Source organism: Oncorhynchus nerka, linkage group LG21 (genome assembly GCF_034236695.1).
Source record: "Oncorhynchus nerka isolate Pitt River linkage group LG21, Oner_Uvic_2.0, whole genome shotgun sequence".
Taxonomy (NCBI): domain Eukaryota; kingdom Metazoa; phylum Chordata; class Actinopteri; order Salmoniformes; family Salmonidae; genus Oncorhynchus; species Oncorhynchus nerka.
In genome coordinates, this window is record NC_088416.1 from 15,749,090 (window position 1) to 15,762,989 (window position 13,900).

Below are 13,900 nucleotides of genomic sequence, written 5' to 3' on the forward strand. Positions count from 1 at the left end.
CCGAGGTTCAGCTTGAGGTGGTGATCCGTCATCCACACTGATATGTCTGCCAGACATGCAGAGATGCGATTCGCCACCTGGTCATCAGAAGGGGGAAAGGAGAAGATTAATTGTGTGTCGTCTGCATAGCAATGATAGGAGAGACCATGTGAGGTTATGACAGAGCCAAGTGACTTGGTGTATAGCGAGAATAGGAGAGGGCCTAGAACAGAGCCCTGGGGGACGCCAGTGGTGAGAGCGCGTGGTGAGGAGACAGATTCTCGCCACGCCACCTGGTAGGAGCGACCTGTCAGGTAGGACGCAATCCAAGCGTGGGCCGCGCCGGAGATGCCCAACTCGGAGAGGGTGGAGAGGAGGATCTGATGGTTCACAGTATCGAAGGCAGCCGATAGGTCTAGAAGGATGAGAGCAGAGGAGAGAGAGTTAGCTTTAGCAGTGCGGAGGGCCTCCGTGATACAGAGAAGAGCAGTCTCAGTTGAATGACTAGTCTTGAAACCTGACTGATTTGGATCAAGAAGGTCATTCTGAGAGAGATAGCGGGAGAGCTGGCCAAGGATGGCACGTTCAAGAGTTTTGGAGAGAAAAGAAAGAAGGGATACTGGTCTGTAGTTGTTGACATCGGAGGGATCGAGTGTAGGTTTTTTCAGAAGGGGTGCAACTCTCGCTCTCTTGAAGACAGAAGGGACGTAGCCAGCGGTCAGGGATGAGTTGATGAGCGAGGTGAGGTAAGGGAGAAGGTCTCCGGAAATGGTCTGGAGAAGAGAGGAGGGAATAGGGTCAAGCGGGCAGGTTGTTGGGCGGCCGGCCGTCACAAGACGCGAGATTTCATCTGGAGAGAGAGGGGAGAAAGAGGTCAGAGCACAGGGTAGGGCAGTGTGAGCAGAACCAGCGGTGTCGTTTGACTTAGCAAACGAGGATCGGATGTCGTCGACCTTCTTTTCAAAATGGTTGACGAAGTCATCTGCAGAGAGGGTGGAGGGGGGGGGAGGGGGAGGAGGATTCAGGAGGGAGGAGAAGGTGGCAAAGAGCTTCCTAGGGTTAGAGGCAGATGCTTGGACTTTAGAGTGGTTATCCCACATTGGGCTGTGTATAACTATGTAAATGTCTCTCAGACAAGGTGACTTTTATCAATATACACACTAAAATGTAAAGGTTCCTGGAGTATCCTTTAGGGGTTCTTCAAATTGAAACTGTGGCTGAAACCCTAAAAGTTCTTTGAAGAACCCCTTATAATGGTTCCTCAAAGAACCTTTTGGGGTTCATTTTTAAACTCCCTGTCCACCCTCCTCCTTCCATTATAAAAACATATTTTAATAATAATAATAATAACATTGTTTATTTAGTGGCACCACAAATGTGAATTCATATTTACAAAACAATTTACCAAACAAAACACATTACAAAATTGCAACATTTCTGCAGACATGTCAGACCATAATAAATAATACATTTATTAATAGTGCTTTTCATGACATTTAAAACAAATAGAAATGATGATGTACAATAAAAACAACATATATTAAAAATGAATCATAGGTAAACTAACAATATTGTAGACTTTATGCTAAATACAGATTTTTCAGCTTTAGTGTGTATATCGTATCCACTTAGTTATGTTAGGAAGTTTTCCATCTTTATGACCGGCCTAACTTCACCCCAACTTCTCTTCTCCCCAGAACACAGTAACTTAAGAACATAAGTGTTTTTCTGACATTTTTGGGAAATTTAAGGGAAAATAACAAATACAGCCCTAGCAGAGCCCCAAGTCCCATGGGGACGTCCTCGAGGACATTGATGTTCTCCCCATCAAAGGCCAGCGGGATTTCACTCTCATGGTGAAATGGATTTCCACCGATGTGCAGTAAAGGAGTGAAGAGCGGTGAAATCTGTGTCAACAAAAGTAAGGAAAGATTAATACACATACAATTAACAAAGAACATAACAAATGTTCAGCTGCAGTTTTATATACGCATGCACACTTATGTTTATGAAGAAACATATGATTTGTGCATAGGCATACCTTGGGTCCTCTTTGAAGAGGTAGGGCAAGAGTAGAATCGCTGCTGTGGTCTCCAGTCCTAGTAAAGTAAGACAATGATCTTACTACATTTGCTAATTCTATTACAAAATACATTAGAGAAAGGGAAGGAATAAGAGCAAATACCTCTTCTGTATTGTCCTTCAGGGACTGTCAAAATAGCAGGATGATGTCCTCACCCCTGCCTCGCCTCTCTACCTCTGATAGTCCTTGAATTCTCTTTTTATCCATTCTATGGACTTTATTCATTTCTGAGAAGATCTAAAAAGATCATTTGCACACATTTGTATGCTACTAGATTTCAGTTAGTATTGACTGCTATGAAAGTTAAATGTACACTTCAAATGCAGTTGTCCTACAACATATCTGTACCTTCTTCTTGATCCCAATTGCATTGTGTCCATGTTCTGTCCAATAAGAATTTCAAAGGACGAGAAAATGTGTCAAAGAATAGTCTTAAAAGCATTAATATATATATATATATATATATATAAAATAAATATTGAAAGATAAATGGCATCGACATACAATTGAATGCAAAATAGAAGAACATATTGGAGAAAGCATTATCCAATACAGTACTGCCATACAGGCCTAATGTCACATTTCAAGATATCTTTGTACACAAATTGTTCAATATTTTATCAGGCTGACTTAGATTATACGCAACATTTTGCTGAAGGGCATTTATACAGAAGAGGTAGTCTAGACACTGTATTAATACCATTATGCATTTGAATCCCATCTACAGCTTTCATCTAAGCTATTAATTTCCCTCCACAAGGGGGCGTACATGTAACGTTTCCAAAATGGGATAGTATTGTCTATATAACGTTTCCAAAATGGGATAGTATTGTCCATATAACGTTTCCAAAATGGGATAGTATTGTCCATGTAACATTATGCCCCCTTGTGAGTTAATAGTATTACATGCTGTAGCAGGCTATATAAAGAGGAAGACCTCCACTGACGATTCAGTTCGTTGTAACATCTCGTCTGGACAGGTCACCGTTCTTAGTTAGTTAGTTAACAAAGTCCAGCAACAACGGAGGTTCCTCGATGAACCCACCTTCTAACAAGTTCTTTGAAGAACCTTTTGGGGCTGTTTTTCATTGACCAACAACCCTACGGTTCTTAAAGGGATCTGAAAACAACTCCAGTTGAACCCTTCATTTTTAGAGTTGTAGTCGGCTCTATTTACTCTGAGATTCAAACATGCTGATTAGCATCAACGATCAAGTCAGCTGCTGCTGCTCCAATACAGTATGAGGTGAGACGGTGAACTGACGTTGAACCGGGCAGTCAGCTGCTGCTCCAATACAGTATGAGGTGAGACGGTGAACTGATGTTGAACTGGGCAGTCAGCTGCTGCTGCTCCAATACAGTATGAGGTGAGACGGTGAACTGATGTTGAACTGGGCAGTCAGCTGATGCTGCTCCAATACAGTATGAGGTGAGACGTTGAACTGATGTTGAACTGTGCAGTCAGCTGCTGCTCCTCCAATGCAGTATGAGGTGAGACGGTGAACTGACGTTGAACCGGGCAGTCAGCTGCTGCTCCAATACAGTATGAGGTGAGACGGTGAACTTCCTGGGGTTTATTATGGATCCCCATTGGTTCCTGCCAAGGCAGCAGCTACTCTTCCTGGGGTTTACTATGGATCCCCATTAGTTCCTGCCAAGGCAGCAGCTACTCTTCCTGGGGTTTACTATGGATCCCCATTAGTTCCTGCCAAGGCAGCAGCTACTCTTCCTTGTTTTTTTTACGGATCCCCATTAGTTCCTGCCAAGGCAGCAGCTACTCTTCCTCGGGTTTATTAAGGATCCCCATTAGTTCCTGCCAAGGCAGCGGCTACTCTTCCTGGGGGTTTATTATGGATTTATTATTGTGGAAAAACGAACATCTAATTTCAGTACCAGCGTATTATTATGATTTTCTTGTACTTTTACCCCTTTTTTCGTGAAATCCAATTACAACTCCCCTACGGACTCGGAGGAGAGGCAAAGGTCGAGAGTCAAGCATCCTCCGAAACACAACCCTGCCTAGCCTCACTGTACTTCTTGACACACTGCTCGCTTAACCTGGAAGCGTGTCGGAGGAAACACTGTCCAACCGGCAACCGAAGTCAGCATGCATGCATGCGTCCGGCCGCCACAAGGAGTTGCTAGAGCGCGATGGGACAAGGACGTCCCATTCGGCCAAACCCTCCCCTTGCCTGGACGATGCTGGTCCAATTGTGCGCCGCCCTATGAGACTCCCGATCGCAGCCGGTTGTGATACAGCCTGGATCAGAACCAGGGACTGTAGTTACGCCTCTAGTGACACCAATGACAAGCATACCCATAACATGATGCAGCCACCACCATGCTTGAAAATATGAAGAGTGGTACTCAGTGATGTATTGGATTTGCCCCAAACATAACGCTTTGTATTCAGGATATAAAGTTAATTTCTTTGCCAATTCTTTTTGCAGTATTACTTTAGTGCCAACAGCCTCTCTATTCTCTCATGTGATTTCAGGTCCTCTGACTGGGAATGTGTGTTGCAGTTTTACTTTAGTGCCTCATTGCAAACAGGATGCATGTTTTGGAGTATTTTTTTCTTCTGTACAGGCTTCCTTCTTTTCACTCTGTCAATTTAGGTTAGTATTGTGGAGTAACTACAATGTTGTTGATCCATCCTCAGTTTTCTCCTGTCACAACCATTAAACACTAACTATTATAAAGTCACCATTGGCCTCATGATGAAATCCCTGAGCGGTTTCCTTTGTCTCCAGAAACTGAGTTAGGAAGGACGCCTGTATCTTTGTAGTGACTGGGTGTATTGATACACCATCTAAAGTGTAATTAATAACTCCATAATGCTCAAAGGGATGTTCAATGTCTGCTTTTTTTTCTTTCTTCTATCTACCAATTGGTGCCCTACTTTGCGAGGCATTGAAAAACCTCCATGGTCTTAGTGGTTGAATCTGTGTTTGAAATGCACTGCTCGATTGAGGGGCATTACAGATAATTGTATGTATGGGGTACAGAGATGAGGTATGCATTCAGAAATCATATTAAACACTATTATTGCACACAGAGTGAGTCCATGCAACTTATCATGTGACATTTTAAGCTAAATCTTTACTCCTGAACTTAATTAGGCTTTTAATTACATTTGTAAACATTTCCAAAAACGTAATTCCACTTTGACATTATGGGGTATTGAATCCAATTTAAATTCAGGCTGTAACACAACAAAATGTGGGGCAGGTCAAGGGGCATGAATACTTTCTGAAGGCACTGTATATATAAACCTCCCCCCACCCAGCAATCTAATAGCATCAGTAAAATCTGTTGAAATAAAACCACAGATAAATAAACCGAACATAGTACAATTAAACAATACATAGATCAGAAATAGTTACACATTATAGAGATCCATTCATGGATGTACAGGTCTGTTGGATAAACGTTCAGAAGTGTCCGCTGCTGATTTCTTTTCAGGTGTCCCTGGCCCTGTGAATATTGGCCGTGGACAAATTCTCAGTCAAAAACATAAGTCAGAACACAGCCTCTCTATTCTCTCGTGTGATTTCAGATCCTCTGACTGGGAAAATGTCTTTTCACAATGAGAGCAGTGGTATGTCTTCCCCTCCTGTGTATTAGTATTTTGGAAAGGCTTTTCTCCAGTGTGTTTTCTCTCATGCTTTTTCAAACTCCCTGACCACCTAAAACTCTTTTCACACTGGGAACATTGAAAAGGCTTTTCTCCTGTGTGTATTCTCTCATGCGTTTTCAGGCTCACTAACCACCTAAAACTATTTCCACAGTGAGAACAGTGATAAGGCTTCTCTCCAGTGTGTATTCTCTCATGCTTTTTCAGGACCCATAACCACCTAAAACTCTTTCCACAGTGGGAGCAGTGATAAGGCTTCTCTCCTGTGTGTGTTCTCTCATGCCCAACCAGGGCCCCTAACTGAGTAAAATTCTTTCCACAGTGGGAACAGTGGTAGGGCTTTTCTCCTGTATGTATTCTCTCATGCATTTTCAGGCTCCCTAACCACCTAAAACTCTTTCCACAGTGGGAGCAGTGGTGTTGGTTAGGCGTCTCCGGGTCTGTTTCCTCTGAGGAACTCTTCCCGCAGTCAGAGTCTGGTCTCTCTCCTGCCAAAGACAAACAGATTCTTTAGTTAAACAGAGAGACCTGAATGACACCTGCATTAAATAAAAGTGTCTTCCTATGAGGTTTAATCTAGACTAGATCCCTCAGTAACCTGAGGTCAGTTTTCACAACATTACATCATTAAAAATAAACTTGGTGACAGTGAGATTTAAAAACAAATTACGTAGAGCTCCAAATGTAATTTCTCAGGGAATGTCTTGATGTCATAATAAGAGCTCTATAATACTAGATAATGTCATGTTTATAAGCTGAACAGAGCTCTATAATAATAGATAATGTCATGTTTTAGGCTGAGCATAAGAATAGATAATGCCAGGTTTATAGGCTGAGCAGAGCTCTATAATAATAGATAATGTCATGTTTATAGGCTGAGCAGAGCTCTATAATAATAGATAATGTCATGTTAATAGACTGAGCAGAGCTCTATAATAATAGATAATGTCATGTTAATAGACTGAGCTCTATTATCTATCTATAGCTTGACGACATTCAGCTGTTTTCGTGATATGTATTATCTGTATTAACACTTACAATTTCTATCCTTTTTGGTTACTAAACAGTTATATCAACATTTAGCAACTAAGTTAAACTAGCAACATTAGCAAACCCGTTAGCTATATTTCAGAGGTTAAAAGTTGTATATTAAATGTGTCACAGTCGAATTTGACAATATACAGAATGTAGCACAAAATGTGTACATATTACTTTTTTGAAATCTCTCATAACCAACTTAACTAAAACCTAACTTAACTTACATGAATTGCAATAAAAATCGGTGGTCATCTAGCTAGAAGGGTGTATGTATATTATTTTTGTTTCTTATTGACTATTTTAATTGAAAGCTATCACAGTAAGGTAGTTATGTTGGATAAATAAAACACATAAGAAGCCGTATGTATCTTACATTAAAGGGCCAATGCAGCCGTTTAAAAAAAATCTCAACATCAAATCCTTTCTGGGTAATGATGAAGTAGCTTCCTGGTTTTGTTTCAAAGATGTCCACTGTCTGGGTGTTCACTCCCCCCACAGGTTATGTAGGGCCTTATCAGAGCCTGGAGGTACTGAGGTGCCGTTCCCCTCACAGCTCCATAGGCAAGCACCATGGTCTTGTAGCGGATGCGAGCTTCAACTGGAAGCCAGTGATATATATATATCTTTTATATATATATATATATATATTTTTTTTTAGTTATATCTTGTTTGTCAATTCTGAGTGACATTAAAGTTGTGAATTTTCTAATCCATTGTTAAGGTTTTGTTGGTGACCCGCTCTTTGGTGGTATACACATCTTACAGTGTAGTTATCAATTCCTACATTAAATAATAACATATTCAAGCATAAACATTCAGTAGAATGCTGCTTTAAAACTACCCATCAGTTCAACAATAGTTTGTGCTCCTGTTTTTAAGACAGTACTTACTAGTGTTAATCAGATCGCCTGTCTCCTCCTCATGTTCTTCCTTCAATGTGACAGTTATCTCTCCCTCCTTCACTCCAAAAATGGCATCCTCCTCTTTCTCTTCCTCCTCTTCTTTTACTGTAACATCCTCCTCCTCCTCTTTCACTCTGAACGAGTCTTCCTCTTCTTTCACTGTAACGTCTTTCTCTTCTTCTTTCACTGTAACAGCCTCACCCTCTACCTCTTGTTTTACTGTGACATCCCCCTCTTCCTTCTCCTCTTTCACGACAATGTTCAGCCCCAGAGCTTCTTTCTCCGTCCAGCAGACCTCTTCTTCTTTAACAGGAGGGGAGAAGTTTAGGGAGCTCATGGTCGGGGATGTTAGCTAGCTAGCATTAGCGACTAGCCTAGCGCTATGCAAATGTAAAACATCTGCCTGACTAACAGCATAAATATGAAAATAAATGGGGCAAATAGCTGTAAAACAGAAGTATGTTTAAAAAACACAGGCAAATATGCACTGAAACAGGCTAAAAAGCTTGAATGTTTAGGCTATGTCGCCTAGCAAGCTACTGAAGTGACTGACTCGCTGTTGTTGTTGAAGTGTCCCGTCCACTAGAACATACGTCACAATGGCAGCGTCGTCATCAGCTGACCGGAACCCCATAATTATATTTTCTGCATTAAAGAAATTAGTTCAACCACTCGCTAACTCCTCCTTTACCCACTCCATTGAATAAAGTACAATTTTTCATGCATTTTTCAAATCCCCAAATCTGAAATAAAGAGCATTTACATCACTGTACAATCTACCCCTTGATTCAGACCTGCCCCCCTGCTTCATACTGAGCCTACCAGCTGCAGTTTCACCACATTCTCATTGACAACCCCAACATCTGTCTCTGAAATGGTCCATAATATGAGGTCAACTACCTGCCCCTTGAACCCTGTTCCCACAGGACTCATACAATCATAAATCACTTTCTTAATTCAGGCACTGTGCCTAATTCCCTTAAAACTGCCTCCATCAAACCAACATGAACCCTTCTAGTCTGGCTAGATACTACAGAACTACCTCTCTACCAACAATCTGCATGAACCCTTCCAGTCTGACTAGATACTACAGAACGACCCCTCTACCAACAATCTGCATGAACCCTTCCAGTCTGGCAAGATACTACAGAATTACCTCTCTACCAACAATCTGCATGAACCCTTCCAGTCTGGCTAGATACTACAGAACTACCTCTCTACCAACAATCTACATGAACCCTGTAGTTGTATAAAGTCTGGATGTATACAACTACAGAACTACCTCTTAACTATAGGTGGCTGGTGGAACCTTAATTGAGGAGCCACCGTGCTTCTACATCTGCATTGCTGTTTGGGGTTTTAGGCTGAGATTATGTATATCACTTTGTGACATCGGCTGATGTAAAGAGGGCTTTATAAAGATACATTTGATTACAAGGTGTGGAGACCATCATAGTATAGTAGTGGAGCTAGTACAATAAGGTGTGGAGACCATCACAGTATAGTAGTGGAGCTAGTACAATAACAAGGTGTGGAGACCATCATAGTATAGTAGTGGAGCTCGGACAATAACAAGGTGTGGAGACCATCATAGTATAGTAGTGGAGCCAGTACAATAACAAGGTGTGGAGACCATCATAGTGTAGTAGTGTAGCTAGTACAATCACAAGGTGTGGAGACCATCATAGTATAGTAGTGGAGCCAGTACAATAACAAGGTGTGGAGACCATCATAGTATAGTAGTGGTACTAGTACAATAACAAGGTGTGGAGACCATCATAGTATAGTAGTGGTACTAGTACAATAACAAGGTGTGGAGACCATCATAGTATAGTAGTGGAGCTAGTACAATAACAAGGTGTGGAGACCATCATAGTATAGTAGTGGTACTAGTAGTGGAGCTAGTACAATAACAATGTGTGGGACCATGATAGTATAGTAGTGGTACTAGTACAATAACAAGGTGTGGAGACCATCATAGTATAGTAGTGGAGCTAGTACAATAACAAGGTGTGGAGACCATCATAGTATATTAGTGGAGCTAGTACAATAACAAGGTGTGGAGACCATCATAGTATAGTAGTGGAGCTGTACAATAACAAGGTGTGGACACCGTCAAAATATAGTAGTGGAGCTAGTACCATAACAAGGTGTGGAGACCATCATAGTATAGTAGTGGTACTAGTAGTGGAGCCAGTACAATAACAAGGTGTGGAGACCATCATCGTGTAGTAGTGGAGCTAGTACAATAACAAGGTGTGGAGACCATCATAGTATAGTAGTGTAGCTAGTACAATAACAAGGTGTGGAGACCACCATAGTATAGTAGTGGTACTAGTAGTGGAGCAAGTACAATAAGGTGTGGAGACCATCATAGCATAGTAGTGGAGCTAGTACAATAACAAGGTCTGGATACCATCATAGTATAGTAGTGGAGCTAGAGTCCTGTCCAGGGGAAGTACTTGTACATCAAGCTGCCTCACACTGCAGAAACAGCTCCTGCTACTATGAGCCGTTCTGGCTCAGACAAGCCAAGGCTACTTCCTTCCTTATATCATAATTTACATTTAGCAATATCCAAATCATATTATGAACTACATCAGAGGGTTTATACTTGTATACAACCAATCAAAGAAAATAATGAAAACGAAATACACATGTTAAAATATTTAATTTGATTTTAGATCAAGATGAATAAACAGAAAAAGGCCTGTTGTTTTGGTCAGATTTTCATGTCTAATTTCATTTAAACAATATGATTTAATGTGACAAACAAAAACACTAATTCTCAGTCAAAAACACAAGTCGGAACACAGTCTCTCTATTCTCTCATGTGATGTCAGGTCCTCTGAGTGGGAAAATGTCTTTCCACAATGAGAGCAGTGGTATGTCTTCTCCCCCTGTGTATGTATTCTTTCATGCTTATTCAGATGCCTTAACCGGTTAAATCTCTTTCCACACAGGGATCAGTGGTACGTCTTATCCCCTCCTGTGTGTGTCAGGCCCCCTAACTTGGTAAAACTCTTTCCACACAAGGAGGATTGGTAGAGCTTTTCTTATGTGTGTCCCCTCTCATGCTTTTTCAGACTCGTTAACCACCTAAACCTCTTTTCACACTGGGAACAGTGGAAGGGCTTTTCTCCTGTATGTATTCTCTCATGTGCTTTCAGATGTAGTAATCGGGTAAAACTATTTCCACAGTAGGGGCAGTGGTGTTGTCTCGCTGGTTTGGGCATCTCTGTGTCTGGTTCCTCTGAAGGACTCTTTCTGCTGTCAGAGTGAGAGTCTGGTCTCTCTTCTGCCAAAGACAGAATAATTGGTTTTATACTAAAGAGAGACCTGAATGAAATCTCCACATAATAGAACTGTTTTCCTATGAGGTTTAATCCAGATACCTCAATAACCCGAGGTCAGTCTCCACAACATTACATCATTAAACAAAAACTTGGTGACGGTGAGATTGTCATGTTTATAGGTCATGTTTAGGCTGAGCAGAGCTCTATAATAATTGATAATGTCATATTTTAGGCTGAGCAGAGCACTATAATAATAGATAATGTCATGTTTTAGGCTGAGCAGAGCTCTATAATAATATATAATGTAATGTTTAGGCTGAGCAGAGCTCTATAATAATAGATAATGTCATGTTATAGGCTGAGCAGAGCTCTAAAATAATAGATAATGTCATGTTTTAGGCTGAGCAGAGGTCTATAATAATATATTCTGTCATGTTTTAGGCTGAGCAGAGCTCTATAATAATAGATAATGTCATGTTTTAGGCTGAGCAGAGCTCTATAATAATATATATGACTATTTCAGTCAATGTTATAGGCTGCATTTGATCCAATGTTAATAACGTTTTGTTGGTGGCCCACTTCATCTCTAAAGTAATAATTACTATATTTTCTAAATGATCATTCTTTAGTTCAGCCTTTCCTTCAAATGGCTATTTTGGCCATGTTTTTTGTAGACTTACAAACTTTTGCTAATATGTTCAGTCTCCCCAAAACGCTTGTCCTTTTGCTAATATGTTCAGTCTCCCCAAAACGCTTGTCCTTTTGCTAATATGTTGTCTTCCCAAAACGCTTGTCCTTTTGCTAATATGTTCAGTCTCCCCAAAACACTTGTCCTTTTGCTAATATGTTCAGTCTCCCCATAACACGTGTCCATTTCATGTCAATAACGGTTCTTATTTTAAGTATTTCTCCAACATTATTTAGAAATCTGCTTTTTGCGGGTATACACACTCCACGCAAGGTCTACAATAGACACGTCAAAAGTTTCATTTTGCCATTCTGTGAGACAATATAGTTGTGATTTTGCGGTGTGTGTGTGGGGGGGGCTCTGATGGTATACACATGTTACAGTTAAGCAATAAGACCCGAGGAAGTGTGGTATATGTCCAATAGAGCATGGTTAAAGACTGTTCTTATGCACAACACAACGCAGTGTGCCTGGATACAGAACATAGCGGTGGGGTATTGGCCATATATCACAAACCCGGGGTGACTTATTGCAATTATAAACTGGTTACCAATGTAATTAGAACAGTAAAAATACATGTTTTGTCATACCCATGGTATACGACCTGATATACCATGGCTGTCAGCTAATCAGAAATCAGGGATTTAATTGGGTGGGTATAATTTGTGGAACGTTCCAACAAGAATCCGTTCCAAAAACTTCGTAAATATCAAGGTTGCCAACAAACAACGCATACAGAGTCGTATAACAGTAGAATGAGATACCGGGTAGGGAGTGAGCTATGTAATTACGTTTTTCACTCACCACGTTTATTCGGAAAAAATGTCTCTTCGTTCTGGTAGCCTCCACCATTTCTCATTCGTTGGTTTAGTTATTTCCGGTGTGTTAAGTATTTCCCATCTGTGTTAAGGTTAAAGTGTGTGTGTGTGTGTGTATATATATATATATGTGTGTAGTGTAGGTCTTCTTGATGTCCACTAGGTGTCCGCACAGCTTCAATAATCTCACACCAGGTTCACAACATGTTTTCATGTGTAACAAATCAAATTGTATTTGTCACATGTGCCGAATACTACATGTGTAGACCTTACAGTGAAATGCATGATGTACCAATACATCATGTAGATGTATATAATGAACAAACTAGGTCTAGGTCAGACTGGAGTGGGAAACGCAGTTGAGAGAAATATTTTATTTTCAGATAAAGTTCATTTTAATTGTACTTAATAAATAAATAAAATACTTTAGTTTACAGCGCATTCGGAAAGTATTCAGACCCCTTGTCTTTTTCCACATTTTGTAACCTTACAGCCTTATTCTAAAATGGATTAAATAGAAAATGTTCCTCATCAATCTACACACAATACTGCGTAATGACAAAGCAAAAGCAGGTTTTTAGAAATTATCGGAAATTTATTACAAATAAAAAACAGAAATACCTTATTTACATAAGTATTCAGACCCTTTGCTATGAGACATATTAGGGACATATTCAATCTCTCCCTATCCCATCTGGACAAGAAGAATACCTATGCAAGAATGCTGTTCATTGACTATAGCTCAGCATTCAACACCATAGTACCCTCCAAGCCCTGGGTCTGAACCTTGCCCGACTTCCTGACGGGCCACCCCCAGGTGGTGAAGGTAGGAAAAAACACCTCCACGTCGCTGATACCCACAAGGATGGGTGCTCAGCCCCCTCCTGTACTTCCTGTTCACCCATGACTGCGTGGCCACGCACGCCTCAATCATCAAGTTTGCAGACGACACAAGAGTAGTAGGCCTGATTACCAGCAATGATGAGACAACCCACAGGGCGGAGGTGAGTGCCCTGGGAGTGTGGTGCAAGGACAATAACCTCTCGCCCAACGTCAACAAAACAAAGGAGATGATCGTGGACTTCAGGAAACAGCAGAGGGTGCACCCCCCTACCTACATCAATGGGACGCAGTGGAGAAGGTTGCAAGTTTAAAGTTCCTCGTCGTACACATCACTGACAAACTGAAATGGTCCACCCACACAGAAACGTGGTGAAGAAGGCGCAACAGCGACTCTTCAACCCCAGGAGGCTGAAGAAATTTGGCTTGGCACCTAAAACCCTCACAAACCTTTACAGATGCACAATTGACAGCATCCTGTCAGGCTGTCTCACCGCCTGTTACGGCAACTGATACCGCCTGATGCGGTCTGCCCAACACATGCTCCTTTTGCGAAAGTTTAGTCTCCTGGTAAAAAAAAAACACTTTGCCAAAAAACCCATGCAAATTGCTGGAAGTG

The 13,900-nt window shown here is 41.1% G+C and overlaps 1 protein-coding gene across 1 annotated transcript; it reads right to left on the reverse strand.

The window, feature by feature from the left end:
* Positions 1-5,144: 5,144 nt before the first annotated feature.
* LOC115103950 (zinc finger protein 271-like) lies at positions 5,145-8,221 on the reverse strand. Its single transcript, XM_029625019.2, has 2 exons — positions 7,628-8,221; positions 5,145-6,187 (listed from the first exon to the last, which is right to left on the reverse strand). The coding sequence occupies exons 1-2, from the start codon at positions 7,974-7,976 to the stop codon at positions 5,571-5,573; spliced, it is 966 nt and encodes a 321-aa protein (XP_029480879.1). The 5' UTR covers positions 7,977-8,221; the 3' UTR covers positions 5,145-5,570.
* Between the last annotated feature and the right edge of the window lie 5,679 nt (positions 8,222-13,900).